General features: G+C 43.4%; 1 protein-coding gene across 1 annotated transcript in view; it reads left to right on the top strand.

The window, feature by feature from the left end:
- The first annotated feature begins 6377 nt into the window (after positions 1–6377).
- The window catches only part of sf3b1 (splicing factor 3b, subunit 1), a 58796-nt gene continuing 50148 nt past the window's right edge, over positions 6378–15025 (top strand). The window contains 1 exon segment of the mRNA XM_034165513.1: positions 6378–6465. Within this exon segment, the coding sequence (XP_034021404.1) occupies positions 6438–6465 (28 nt within the window). The 5' untranslated portion in view covers positions 6378–6437.

Raw genomic sequence — 15025 nt, forward strand, 5'->3', positions numbered from 1 at the left:
GCAGTCGAGAACCGGTGTTTCAACTTCCTAAACGCGGCTTCGCACCGATCCGACCAGGTGAAGGGGACTTTTGTGGAGGTCAGGGCTGTCAGGGGGCTAACTACCTGACTGTAGCCCTTGATGAACCTCCGGTAGAAATTTGCAAAACCGAGGAACTGTTGCAGTTTCCTACGGTTTGTTGGTTGGGGCCAATCTCTCACCGCCGCAACCTTGGCCGGATCAGGGGCGACGGAGTTGGAGGAGATTATGAACCCCAGGAAGGACAAAGAAGTGTGGTGGAACTCGCACTTCTCGCCCTTCACAAACAGCCGGTTCTCCAACAACCGCTGTAGGACATGACGTACATGCTTGACATGGGTCTCAGGATCCGGAGAAAAGATGAGTATATCGTCTAGATATACGAAGACAAACCGATGCAGGAAGTCCCGCAAGACATCATTAACCAACGCTTGGAACGTCGCGGGCGCATTAGTGAGGCCGAACGGCATGACCAGGTACTCAAAGTGACCTAACGGGGTGTTGAATGCCGTCTTCCACTCGTCTCCCTCCCGGATCCGAACCAGGTGATAAGCATTCCTAAGATCCAATTTTGTGAAAATTTGGGCTCCATGCAAGGGCGTGAACACTGAATCTAACAGAGGCAACGGGTATCGGTTGCGAACCGTGATCTCGTTCAGCCCTCTGTAATCAATGCATGGACGGAGTCTGCCGTCCTTCTTGCCCACAAAAAAGAAACCAGCACCCATCGGGGAGGTGGAGTTCCAGATCAACCCGGCAGCTAACGAGTCCTGGATGTAGGTCTCCATTGATTCGCGTTCCGGACGTGAGAGGTTGTACAGCCTGCTGGACGGGTACTCAGCGCCCGGTATCAAATCAATGGCACAATCGTACGGACGGTGTGGGGGCAGCGTGAGTGCCAGATCCTTGCTGAAGACGTCAGCAAGGTCATGGTACTCGGCTGGCACCGCCGCCAGATTGGGGGGGACTAAAACCTCCTCCTTAGCTGTCACACCGGGTGGAACCGAGGATCCTAAACACTCCCGGTGGCAGGTTTCGCTCCACTGAACCACAACCCCAGACGGCCAATCAATCCGGGGATTGTGTTTTAACACCCATGGAAAACCCAAAATCACTCGGGAGGTAGAAGGTGTTACATAAAACACAATCTCCTCCCTGTGATTCCCAGATACAACCAAAGTCACGGGCTGTGTCTGGTGTGTGATTAGTGGAAGAAGGGTGCCATCTAGTGCCCGCACCGACAATGGTGACGGTAAGGCCACTAGAGGGAGCCCAACCTCCTTTGCCCATCTGCTACCCCGTGTCCACCAGTGCTGGGGCGTAAAGGGTTAGATCCCCACTCAGGATTGTGACTGGGATATGTGCAGATTTTCGGGGTCTCCCCGCGTGGGTATTGTGACCCACCCTTAGCCCAGTCTCTAAGGACGAGTGTTGCTGTTTTGACCGTTTGGGGCATTCTCTCTGTGTGTGCTCAGTTGAGCTGCAGAGAAAACACTCTCCACGGATCAGCCTCCTTTGTCTCTGATCAGATCGCTTTTTGGCCCTGCTCGTTTCCATAGCAACATCAGCAGGGGGAGCTGTCGTCACGTGGAGAGTCCTGGCTGTGGAGCGTGAGGAAGATGGCTGCCTTTCGGACCTGGGAGGAAGAGGGACGGCTTGTGCCTGACCACGCCCCTCGTCTCGCTCCCGTCGGTGTTCTGTTAATCAACACGGACCCACAACAGGGGGCGTAAAAGAACAGGCAATGGATAAGCATAACAGTAACAATTTAATGTTGTAAATTGTGCACAATTGTGATCAAAAAATGCCACCTCATGTTTAGGCCATGTGGCTTACTGGGTCAAAACTTTAAAGATGTAACAACAGGACCTTGTGTTAGTGGAACCACTGCCTGATGTTACGTCTTTTCACATGATAACAAGATAATGAAAGATGCTAGTTTTTACAAGATATACTTTTGGTGCAGAGTCTGAAATCAATAATATTATATGACATATGTATTTTAGGTATTCATTAACAAACTAAACAGTTACACAACTGAGGTGTGTGTAAACGTCATTACACATTTATAACTACACATTTACACAGAGGCATGTGTAACCTTTATTACACATTTATAACTAACAGCTCCACAACTGAGGCACATGTAAAGTTTATTACACCGGGCCACCATCCACACACCAGACAGGAGGCGGGGGGAATGGCCAGAGGGCATAAAGAGCTGGTTTTGACCAGTTTGACATGACTGATGTGAAAGGTGAGATGAATGCGCAAAGACCTAGGGAGATGGAGACGAACAGACACTGGATTAATAACCTTGGAAACAGGAAATGGACCGACGAACCTGGGAGCCAATTTTCTGGGCAGTCCTTTTAACGGGAGATGGCGAGTGGAGCTAGGGCCAAACATTCTGGCCAGGCCGGGCGTCATTTATTTAGTTTATATAGCGCAAAATCACAACAAAGCTGCCTCAAGGTGCTTCACACAAGTAAGGTCTAACCTTACCAACCCCTAGAGCAAACATACAGGTGACAGTAAGGAAAACCTCCATCTGATGATACTGAGGAAGAAATCTCAAGCAGAGCAGACTCAAAGGGGTGACCCACTGATGAGCCATGCTACCAAAAAAGGTTTAGAATACAGAACACAACACAAGAACAATTGACGAGAGTCCATGCAGGCATCCAGTCCACCATCAGAGGGGGATGGGTTGGAGGTGTGTGTGTGTGTGGGGGGGGGGTCATCGAGTCCGCCCCACATCCACCACAGAAATCATCCAATCCAGCACATACATCCAGCAGGATCTCGGACAGAGAGAAAAAGAAAACAGAATCAGTTTGCCAGAAAAACTACACTTAAGGTATAATTCATCAGCATTAAGCAACAGGAAAGCAGAAGAAATATTATGGTGATTGCCAGCCCTAAGCTTCACTAAAAGAGTCAGACTTCAGATGAAGTTGAGGCAGAGACTTGCTCCATTTACTAAGAGAATGAATTTAAAAAGGGAGTCCATGCTGGTGCACAGGATTGGAGGGTTGCAGAAGAAGATACCCACTTGCACCCCAAAAAGAGAGAAAAAACAGAATCGGGCATCAGAAAGACAACAAATACAGGATAATCTGTCAGCATTAAGCAACAAGAAAAACAGAAGAAATACTAAGGTGATCGCCGGCCACTAGCTCTAAACTTCACTAAAAGACCCAGAATTTAGGTGAAGTTGAGGCTGCAGCACGCTCCGTTTACTAATACAATGAATTTAAAAGAGTAAAAAGCATAGTAACATACTATAATATAGTATGTTACTATGTTACTATAACTTTGCTAGCCATATGAAAGGGAAAATAAGTGTGTCTTAAGTCTGGACTCGAAAGTCTCTACAGAATCTGACTGTTTTATTGATGCAGGGAGATCATTCCACAGGACAGGGGCACAATAAGAGAAAGCTCTGTGACCCGCAGACTTCTTATTCACCCTAGGGACACAAAGTAGTCCTGCAGAGCCCGGGCTGGTACGTAGGGTTTAATTAGGTCAGCTAAGTCGGGAGGTGCCAGTCCGTGAACAATTTTATAGGTTAGTGTAGCGGCTGCACTCTGCATTGTGTTGTTGTGACTCTGCCCATTCGCTCACTCATGAGCTCCGACATGGGAGTCGGACTCTCTAACCAGAAGGCTAAAACCCAGGGCTCTGGCCTTGTGACCAGAGAATCCTTTTGAGCTGTTGGGAGTGAGGTTTACTAACTACATCTGCACAGCGACACCTGCTGGCCTCCGTTACATTAGTAGCAGAACCTTAAAATCTGATCTCATTGGGACAGGAAGCCAGTGAAGAGACACCAAAATGGGTGTAACGTGGTCAAACTTTCTGCTTCATGTCAAAGGTCTGGCTGCAGATTTTGAACCAATTGAAGAGCCCTAATGCTAGACTGCGGTGAACCAGAAAATAGAACATTGCAGTAGTCCAATCTAGGAGAGATAAAAGCATGGATCAGGGTCTCAGCATCAGCCATAGACAGGATGGGACGAATCTTCGCTATATTTTACAGGTGGAAGAAAGCAGTCCTAGTAATATCTCTAATGTGGAGGTCAAAGGACAATGTAGAATTAAAAATGATCCCAAGGTTCCTCACTTTGTCAGTGTGATGTATGACACACGAGCCTAGGCTGAGTGTTAACTGGTCAAATTGATGCCGATGTCTCACTGGACCAAGAACCATCATTTCAGTCTTATCAGAGTTTAAAAGTAGGAAGTTTCTACAACCCCTGGCAATAATTATGGAATCACCGGCCTCGGAGGATGTTCATTCAGTTGTTTAATTTTGTAGAAAAAAAGCAGATCACAGACATGACACAAAACTAAAGTAATTTCAAATGGCAACTTTCTGACTTTAAGAAACACTATAAGAAATCAGGAAAAAAAATTGTGGCAGTCAGTAACGGTTACTTTTTTAGACCAAGCAGAGGGATAAAAATATGGAATCACTCAATTCTGAGGAATAAATTATGGAATCACCCTGTAAATTTTCATCCCCAAAACTAACACCTGCATCAAATCAGATCTGCTCGTTAGTCTGCATCTAAAAAGGAGTGATCACACCTTGGAGAGCTGTTGCACCAAGTGGACTGACATGAATCATGGCTCCAACACGAGAGATGTCAATTGAAACAAAGGAGAGGATTATCAAACTCTTAAAAGAGGGTAAATCATCACGCAATGTTGCAAAAGATGTTGGTTGTTCACAGTCAGCTGTGTCTAAACTCTGGACCAAATACAAACAACATGGGAAGTTTGTTAAAGGCAAACATACTGGTAGACCAAGGAAGACATCAAAGCGTCAAGACAGAAAACTTAAAGCAATATGTCTCAAAAATCGAAAATGCACAACAAAACAAATGAGGAACGAATGGGAGGAAACTGGAGTCAACGTCTGTGACTGAACTGTAAGAAACCGCTTAAAGGAAATGGGATTTACATACAGAAAAGCTAAACGAAAGGCATCATTAACACCTAAAAAGAAAAAAACAAGGTTACAATGGGCTAAGGAAAAGCAATCGTGGACTGTGGATGACTGGATGAAAGTCATATTCAGTGATGAATCTTGAATCTGCATTGGGCAAGGTGATGATGCTGGAACTTTTGTTTGGTGCCGTTCCAATGAGATTTATAAAGATGACTGCCTGAAGAGAACATGTAAATTTCCACAGTCATTGATGATATGGGGCTGCATGTCAGGTAAAGGCACTGGGGAGATGGCTGTCATTACATCATCAATAAATGCAAGTTTACGTTGATATTTTGGACACTTTTCTTATCCCATCAATTGAAAGGATGTTTGGGGATGATGAAATCATTTTTCAAGATGATAATGCATCTTGCCATAGAGCAAAAACTGTGAAAACATTCCTTGCAAAAAGACACATAGGGTCAATGTCATGGCCTGCAAATAGTCCGGATCTTAATACAATTGAAAATCTTTGGTGGAAGTTGAAGAAAATGGTCCATGACAAGGCTCCAACCTGCAAAGCTGATCTGGCAACAGCAATCAGAGAAAGTTGGAGCCAGATTGATGAAGAGTACTGTTTGTCACTCATTAAGTCCATGCCTCAGAGACTGCAAGCTGTTAGAAAAGCCAGAGGTGGTGCAACAAAATACTAGTGATGTGTTGGAGCGTTCTTTTGTTTTTCATGATTCCATCATTTTTTCCTCAGAACTGAGTGATTCCATATTTTTTTTCCCTCTGCTTGGTCTAAAAAAGTAACCGTTACTGACTGCCACAATTTTGTTTTTCTGATTTCTTGTAGTGTTTCTTAAAGCCAGAAAGTTGCCATTTGAAATGACTTTAGTTTTGTGTCGTGTCTGTGATCTGCTTTTTTTCTACAAAATTAAACAACTGAATGAACATCCTCCGAGGCCGGTGATTCCATCATTTTTGCCAGGGGTTGTAGACATCCAACTTCTCACTGCTGCAAGGCAATCTTAGGATTTTATGTGAATGAGATTACCAGCAGTTATCGGCATGTATAACTGAGTATCATCAGCATAGCAATGAAAGGTAATCCCAAAATGCCGCAATATGTGCAGGGTGCTGTTGTGTCTTTGTGGTGCAAAGCCTTGTTCTTGTGAATAAATGACATGCTTTTACTTTGTCAGTGTGGGAAATTGTCTAGTCTTTTTCCGTTCATTGCATGGATGTAATTCCTAAATAGTTACTACTATATTTTTTGTTGAACCCCTCGAATTAAAGCTAACGGTGTCTCTACTATTCCATCATGTTTTCCCCCGGAGCACGTTGCTGTTGCTGTACCACTCCTGTCCTGTTGGTGGCGGTCATGCACTATATTTTACTAAAAGACAAGAAAACAAAACCCACAAGAAAAACACGAAGAAGAATTCACAGCAGCAGCAGCAGCAGCAACAACAAAATGGCGAAGATCGCCAAAACGCACGAAGGTACGTTATTTTCTTTAAAAACGGCCATTTAGTATTCGTTCTAACTCTTTTCCCCCAACATTAATCCTTTTAAGTGTATGTAATCTGGCAGTTTATGTTTCCTAGCGGCTGATTTTAATGAAAAGCTTCCACAGTATGAAGTGCGACACAGCGCTAGCAGATAATGGCGCTGGGTGTTAGCATTCAGCTAACTGCACTCCAAAGCACCAAATCACCGCCAAAATCAATCAAATTCAAGCCAGTTAGTCACACCATTAGTGGGGTTTAGTTGTACTGGACTGTTTTAGTCGTCTAAACAGCTTGAGTATTGTGTTCAGACTTGGGTGCCGTTTCTTGAAAAAGACAAAAATATATTGGAAAAGGTTCAGAGAGCCACCAAGCTGCTCCTTGACTTTAACTACTTTAGATGATTGACGTACCAGGTGATTTAATTGTAATGTACAACATTTTGCATGGCTATGAAATGTAAGTGAAGTCTTCTTTGAAATGAGAAGATGATATGTTGGCCTGAGAGGCCATCAGCTGAGCCTTGAGGTAGAAAGGTCGAGACTGAACCTTAGAATTTCCTTCGTGAAAGTTGTGGTGTGGAACAGTTTGCCAAACGAAGTTGTTCTCTCAGCAAGTGTTAATGTTTCCTAAATGAATTATAATTTGTGTTATAGTAACACCACCAGGTTTGAACAATGGTTCTTAATGTATTTTATTATTGTTACGATGTCATTATGTACAATTATGTATACTTCTTTTTACACAAGAAAATGAATTATAATTATACTTGAATGTTTGGTTCCATCTGAAGGTTTGCGGAGCCTGTTAACTTGCGCACACGCATCGAATGCTTCCTCTGAGTAAAAAAGGAGACAGAACTCCACACTCAGAGCTTTAAAGTAATCATTTATCATGTGGTGACTGCAGAATGGAGCAAGGTGAAAACAACTCAGCTGCAATTCACAGACCTGCGATTTGATGTTAAAATGATTATTGATGCAGCTTGTTTCTCACTGTGTGACTATTTGTGCTTGTATTTGGTGTTTATAATTAATTTACATTATTGCCTTCTGTAACAGCTCAGCCATACTTGCACCCCTGTGGCTCTCATCCACTGACTGTAAAAACAAGAGGGGGCTGTTGCCCACCTGCTTCCACCGCCACCTTAACACTTGCACAAATTTGATCCCCGCACTGACATGCAGTCTTGCGTGGCAGTGACTAAACTTGTCTTAAACTGTGCAAGGCAGCGTGCCAGTGTGCAAAGAAAATTTTGAAATGTTTAAAAATTTCTTGTACGCATAGATTTTGTGCTACTTGCGTGAACTAGTCGTGAACATTGCGCAACCTATTTGCAAACACTGTGAGTCATTGCGTGCAGGGCCCCGCAAAGTTTGCGCCGAGCTTAGTCATTGGCGCAATAAATTGTGTGACACTGTGGGATCACATGAATTCATGCGAGTGTCAAGGTGGCTCAAGTGTGGACTCGTTTAGGTGACTGAGTCAGTGTTTGGATTATTACCCCTCCAGCAAAGTAAATGGTAAAACATTTATGTGCAGCTCATTGTGGTGCACAGGCACGTGCACACTAGCTGTGCTGCACTAATACACTTGGTACTTGTCAGAATAATTAAAATAATGAATTATAAATAATAAAATAAAGTGATTACAGTTATGGCAGCTGTAACCCTAAATGTTGGAGCTATTCTTACAACAGTCACCAGAATTAATATTCTGGGATTCTGTTCTTTGCTAGCAGCTTGTTGGTATAGTGGTAAGTATCCACCTGTCATACAAGAGACTGTGGTTAGATTCTCCGACGGGGAGAACAAGACATTGTTTTTTCATTTCCTTTATATCAACCAACATTTCTTGTTTCAGTTATTCTTTCAGTTCATGTATTTCTGTAAGATTTGGGTTAAGGGTGTCATGTCACCGCCATAATGATAACCTGCCAACACATGGTTGTGGTTCACGTAACAGTATCCACAGTCTGAAATAGAAATTAAAATTAAAATAGAAACATGCCTTGTATTAATGGCGGCACTGCTGATTTGCTAACACATTTAAAACTGCACAGATTATGACATGCAACATCTATTCTCATCTTGTGCACTCATTTTTCTTTTAACCCTCATGTTATGTTCATTTGTCAGGAACAGCAATGGTGTTCCCGGGTCAATTTGACCAGGTGCATGTTTAATTATCCAAAAGATGTCTGAAACAAAAAAAATCCTAACAAGCAGTGTGAATATGTCATTACTCACTCCATTACTAACTATTCTATCAATATTTAGTGCAGTGGTGTTCCTTGCCTCTAACAGGTGATGGTTCAGTTAGGTTCAATTTCTTCAATCACAGCCACAGAAATCTATAACTTCTTCAGGGTTGTCTTGGTGGCTTTCCTCACTCTTCACCTTCTTATACAGTCACTCAGTTTTTGAGAACAGAACTAACTACACTACACAGATTTACCATAGAGTGCTATACTGTTTGTATTTTTTCATAATTCATGTAAATAATGTGCAAGACATAGTCGGTGTCTTGGGAATGTTCAAATATCCATCCCGACTTGTCCGAAGAAAACTGTATATAAAAGTGATGGTTTACATGTGCTATACTAGAGCCCCGTTTACACACAGACAGTAAGAGCTCCTGGAAGCGTTCCGGAAGAGATTTTGGCCGTCTTAAGGATCACACACCGTTGTTAATGCGGGCACTAGGGGGCGTGGCTTAGTTCCGGCTTTACCGGGAATCGTCGAAAAAATTATTCAACATGTCGAATAATTCCGGGAGCGCTCCCGGCGAATTCGCGTGACGACGGAGACAACGCGAACAACTGCGTTTAATACTTTTTAATCGCCGTTTCATCCTGCCCCTTCCTGTAGTGCCGCAGTTTACACCGCTGTATTTGGCGGCCGGCGTTGTATCCCTAATCAGTGGCGTGTAAAACGGCGATAGAGCCCTCAGCGGCGTGTAAAACGGCGATAGAGCCCACATCAAGGGCATTTTAACCGGCGACAGAGGCAGACAAAATGGTGGCGCTAGCGGACAGTATGCCGTTCTAAATGCCACCTCCCGGTTAACGGCGTTCCAAACGGCCGATAGGCAGCGGTCAATATAAAAATGCTAGTGCGCTGCATGCAGGCCTCTCACTCGCGGCCAGCTCCAGATATGCCTCCTAAAAGAAAATTGGCAGCGGCAAGGACTTACCAAGAGGTCTGGTTCAGAAGCAGAGGGTAGCCCTGTGGTGGAGACGAGCAACACGTTGAGGAGGGGAAAAGGAGAAGAAAAGGCTGAGTATGATCTCCCTCCCCCTGCAGTGACAGAGGCATGTATTCCTGCTGCTTCAGCCTATTATACTCTGGGGGCGGTGCCTATATGCAAAAGTTCCTGGAGTAACGCCGGATTTGCCTGGATAAATCCAGCGGTACACAGGACATTATCAGCGGCAGCAGAACACCGCCGTTCTCACGCATGTCTTAACCTGCGATTGTAAAGGATAGAACTGGGTATTAACCCCCGTTGCCTGACGTGTGCCGGATGCTATGGCGTCAAAACGCCACTTTATTCGGCTGATTTAGCTGCGTTTTATCCGCGTATTTGTGGCTAGTACGGTGGTCAAAACGCCGGTGAAATGCTCCGCCCCTTTCCACCGCGAAAACAGCCGGAACTACCGCAAACTTTTGTCTATGTACTACCCGCCGACAAAACCGTCTGTGTAAACCATGCTTAAAGGGGGCACTTACTTATTCACACCATCGTTTTGGCTTTTAGATTTACTTTCACTGTGAGTTTAAAGAGCATGAAATTCTAATATACAAGGCCAGAATTTTTGTTTTGTTTTTTGATGTCCTAATAAAAATCTAACATGTAAAGGCTCAAGGGGGCAAACACTTTTTCACAGTACTGGATTACACTTTAGTCAGGCCTTTAAAATGCTTTTGTGGACTCTTGCTGTAATATGTTGTCAGTGGTTGAGATAGTTGCTGTAGGTATCTAAAAATGCTCATAATCGGGTGAAACCTGATGGAAATCTCTTTGTGTGTTGGTGATGTATGTATAAAGCAAAAACAAAACACTACTCCAGGTATGTTTTTGTCGAGAATATAACATAACTTTATTACAAGGTCAAACATTGATGTTGCTTGACAAAGGCCTTTTAATAATAACTCACTTCAAGAAATAATGGCAAAACTCACATGTAAGTAAAAAAAACAAAAAACAATTAATTGAAAAAAATAATTGACCGATTAATCGATTACTAAAATAATCGTTAGTTGCAGTTTTACGAGTGAGAGCATTTTACTGATTAAATGTTCACATTTAATCAGTAAAATGCATGTGTTTTCAAAACTGGTGACAGTGTTACTTTGTGCACAGCAGAACAACTTGTCAATTGCTTTAGGCCCTAATTTTGTATTTTATTGACTGTACAGCGACACAGCACCATTTGGTGCATTTACCAGATTAGCACCGATCAAAATATTACAGAAGACAAAGAATTTTTACTTGACAGTCTAAAGTGAGTTTTCTTTGTTTCAGTGGGCTTCATACGCATTAAAATTCACTAGAATATACAAAATTTGACATGCTCTTTTAAAACATTCCTGGGGGAGTACCCCCAGGCCCCGCATTAACCCATGGTGTACATCTACACAGCACACGAGTGACATGTCATCACACTGTGCTTTGTGCAAATGAATTTTGCACAGGTCATGATTGTCTTGACATGGTCAGATGGCCTGCCGTCCTGGCACCTCTTCCTTTTTCCCTCAGCAGCAACCTAGAAACAAGTGGACCATGATTACTATGGTGTCTTCTTGCTGATACCAAGACACACACAGCACACTCTCATAAACTTATACACACACATGCACACCCCACACACACACACACACACACACTCACTCACTTACTTACCTCACACACTGGTGTAGTACTTGGTGCAGTCCTCTCCTGAATCTCCCTCACCATGGCTGCAGCGGCTGGAGTCGTTGGATGTGCGGTGTCACAAGCACCTTCCCCAGCTCCTCGGGAAATATGCGCCTCTTGTACAGCTTTGATACATTCCAGTCAGGAAAGATCTCAGTCCAGAGGACAAATGCATTGTAGGCTGATACATCTATCATGTTATAAAAGATGACCAATGGCCAGTGTGCATTCATTTGTTTGGTGCTGTAGGACCCTGTTACTTTGTCCATGACTCTTCTATGGGGCTCCTCCAACCGGCTTTCCAGTGTAAACGGGTTGAAGTGTTACAAATGTGTTAGGAAATCCCATTGACCAAGGCTCTCAGCAGGATTTTTTCTCAGCATAATGGGATGGAAAAATGACCTTAAGAAGCTGGGGGTTTGGGGACTGCTAGGCTTTGACCCCACTGAAGCTTTTGCTTTATGGACTTATAAAGAGCCTTCCTTTAGTGTTTTTTTTTTTTTTTTTTTTTTTTTTTTTTTTTTTTTTTTTTAACACTTCAAAATGTAATCAGAAATTAATCTAAACATTTGTAAGGATTTTCTATAGTAAACTGTTGTGTATAAATTAGTAGTTCTGATGCTCCTGTGCAGTGACACACATTTCTACACTCTTCCATGTTTTGGCCTGATGCCTAGTTTCTTTTGGCTTTAAAGTAAGGCTGTAACAAAGATTAAAAAAAAAAAAAAAAAACTATGGCTTTCCTTAACAAAATTCGGCCCTCAAAATGCAGGTAATGGTGTTTCAGAGGGATATAAATGGTAAAATGTTTCTTTGGCCCCGGTCTTCCCTACAATAATCACGCCTAGAGCACTGCAGCATGGCTGTGGTCAGATTGGAGCGCTGAGACTTTGACACTGGGATAAGTGGTCCCCGACGGAATGGAGGACGTCTCATTTTGGGGAAAAACAGTTTTGGTCGGTTGTAGTATGTTTGTCTGTTTTACAGTGTTTGAAAAGAGGTGTCATTTGATTTAAAATGGCAATTCGCTTTGACGTTATTGATTCCTGAATGATCCATTTTTCCAACTTTACTCTGCAGAAACCCACAGCAAATCCCACAACATGCACACACACAAAGTGGAGGGTATTATTATTATTATTATTTTCATGAGGGACAGTAATTAAAGTTTACGAACCAGAGAAGTGGGAGATATTAGTGTTCCAGTCCACGGCAGAGAACCGCGTCGGATGGTACCATTAAATGGTAGATTCTAGGGATGGGACCGGGCCGATCCCGGATCGGTATCGGAACCTGATACCGTTGTAATTCACGTATCGGAAAATATTGATCCAACCTGCGACATTTTCCGATACCGGAGAAGAGCTTAATTCATTCAGGTGTTACCAGTTGAAACAATTCAATTAAGTTGGTTCAAGTATTTTTGTTTTTCAGTGTAATTGGATGTATGAAATGAAAGGAATACTGTTTGTCTTTGCAGCCAGTTTTCTTCTTTTTTTTTTTTTTTTTTGACCAGTCGGGGTGGATATATTTCGATGTCACTAAAAATGTCGTTGACTTCATTTACAACATCAGGAAATCTGTTTGGAGTAGGCAGTTCTCAAAAATGCCTGGTGTGTTTGGAGGAAACCAGGCACCATCCCTACAGTGAAGCATGGTGGTGGCAGCATCATGCTGTGGGGATGTTTTTCAGCAGCAGGAGCTGGGAGACTAGTCAGGATTGAGGGAAAGATGAATGCAGCAATGTACAGAGACATCCTGGATGAAAACCTGCTCCAGAGTGCTCTGGATTTCAGACTGGGGCGACGGTTCATCTTTCAGCAGGACAATGACCCTAAGCACACAGCCAAGATATCAAAGGAGTGGCTTCAGGACAACTCTGTGACTGTCCTTGAGTGGACCAGCCAGAGCCCAGACCTGAATCTGATTGAACATCTCTGGAGAGATCTGAAAATGTCTGTGCACCGACGCTCCCCATCCAACCTGATGGAGCTTGAGAGGTGCTGCAAAGAGGAATGAACCAAACGGCCCAAAGATAGGTGCACCAAGCTTGTGGCATCATATTTAAGAAGACCTGAGGCTGGATTTGCTGCCAAAGGTGCAACAACAAAGTACTGAGCAAAGGCTGTGAATACTTAAGTACACGATTTATTCGTTGTTTTTTTTTTTTTTTTTTTTTTTAATAAATTTGCAGAAATTGTGATGAGGAAGTAATGGGTAGATATGGTATCAAGGATAGGAACAGGGAAGGACAGATGGTAGTCGATTTTGCAAACAGGATGGAAATGGCTGTGGTGAATACCTACTTTAAGAAAAGGGAGGAGCACAGGGTAACATAAGAGCGGAGGAAGGTGCACACAGGTGGACTACATTGTTTATAGGAGATGCAAGCTAAAAGAAATCAGACTGTAAGGTGGTGGCAGGAGAGAGTGTCGTTAGACAGCATAGGATGGTTGTAGGATGACTTTAGAGGTAAAGAAGAAGAAGAGAGTGAGAGCTCAAAAAAGGATCAGATGGTGGAAGCTGAAGGAGGAAGACTGTTGTGTGAAATTTAGCGAGCAGGTGAGAGAAGCACTGGTTGGAGGGGAAGCAATTTTGGACAACTGGAAAAGTACTGCAGATGTGGTGAGGGAGACAGCTAGGGCAGTACTGGGTATGACATCTGGACAGTGGAAGGAAGACAAGGAGACTTGGTGGTGGAATGAAGAGGTCCAGGAAAGCATAAGGAGAAAGAGGTTGGCGAAAACGTTTTGGGATAGTCAGAGAGATGAAGAAAGTAGACGGGAGTGCAAGGACATGCGGCGTAAGGCGAAAAGAGAAGTGGCAAAAGCAAAGGAAAAGGCATATTGCGAGCTGTACAAGAGAGTGCAGGCAGGGTGGAGTGGATGGAGAAAGGTGGCAGGAGTGATTTGTGACCAAAGAATATCAGCAAGAGTGAAGGGGAAAGTTTACAAGACAGTAGTGAGACCAGCTATGTTGGACAGCTTAGAGACGGTGGCAGTAACAAAAAGACAGGAGACAGAGCTAAAGATGTTGAGCTTCTCTTTGAGAGTGACAAGAAGATTAGGAATGAACATATCAAGAGGGACAGCTCAGGTGGGACGGTTTGGAGACAAAGTCAGAGAGGTGAGACTGAGATGGTTTGGACATGTGTAGAGGAGGGACCCAGGGTATATAGGGAGAAGGATGCTGAGTTTGGAGCCACCAGGCAGGAGGAGAAGAGGGAGGCCAAAGAGGAGGTTTATGGATGTGTTGAAGGAGGACATGTGGGTGGTTGGTGTGACAGAGGAAGATACAGAGGACAAGGTGAGATGGAAGCGATTGATCTGCTGTGGCGACCCCTAACGGGAACAGCCGAAAGACAAAGAAGAATAAATTTGCAGAAATTTAAAAAAAAAACTTTTTTTGTCCCATGTTGTCATTATGGGCGCTGAGTAGAATTTTGGGGAAAAATGAATTTCATCTATTTTGGAATAAGGCTGTAACACAAAATATGGAAAAAGCAAAGTGCTGTGAATACTTTCTGGATGCACTGTATATACTCTGCTGTCACTTTGCTGCTGCAACAATACAAATTTCTCCGCTGTAGGACAATAAAGGATTATCTTATCAGTAACCCTATGGGTCTGTAACTGGG

Source organism: Thalassophryne amazonica, unplaced genomic scaffold (genome assembly GCF_902500255.1).
Source record: "Thalassophryne amazonica unplaced genomic scaffold, fThaAma1.1, whole genome shotgun sequence".
NCBI classification, from domain to species: Eukaryota; Metazoa; Chordata; class Actinopteri; order Batrachoidiformes; family Batrachoididae; genus Thalassophryne; species Thalassophryne amazonica.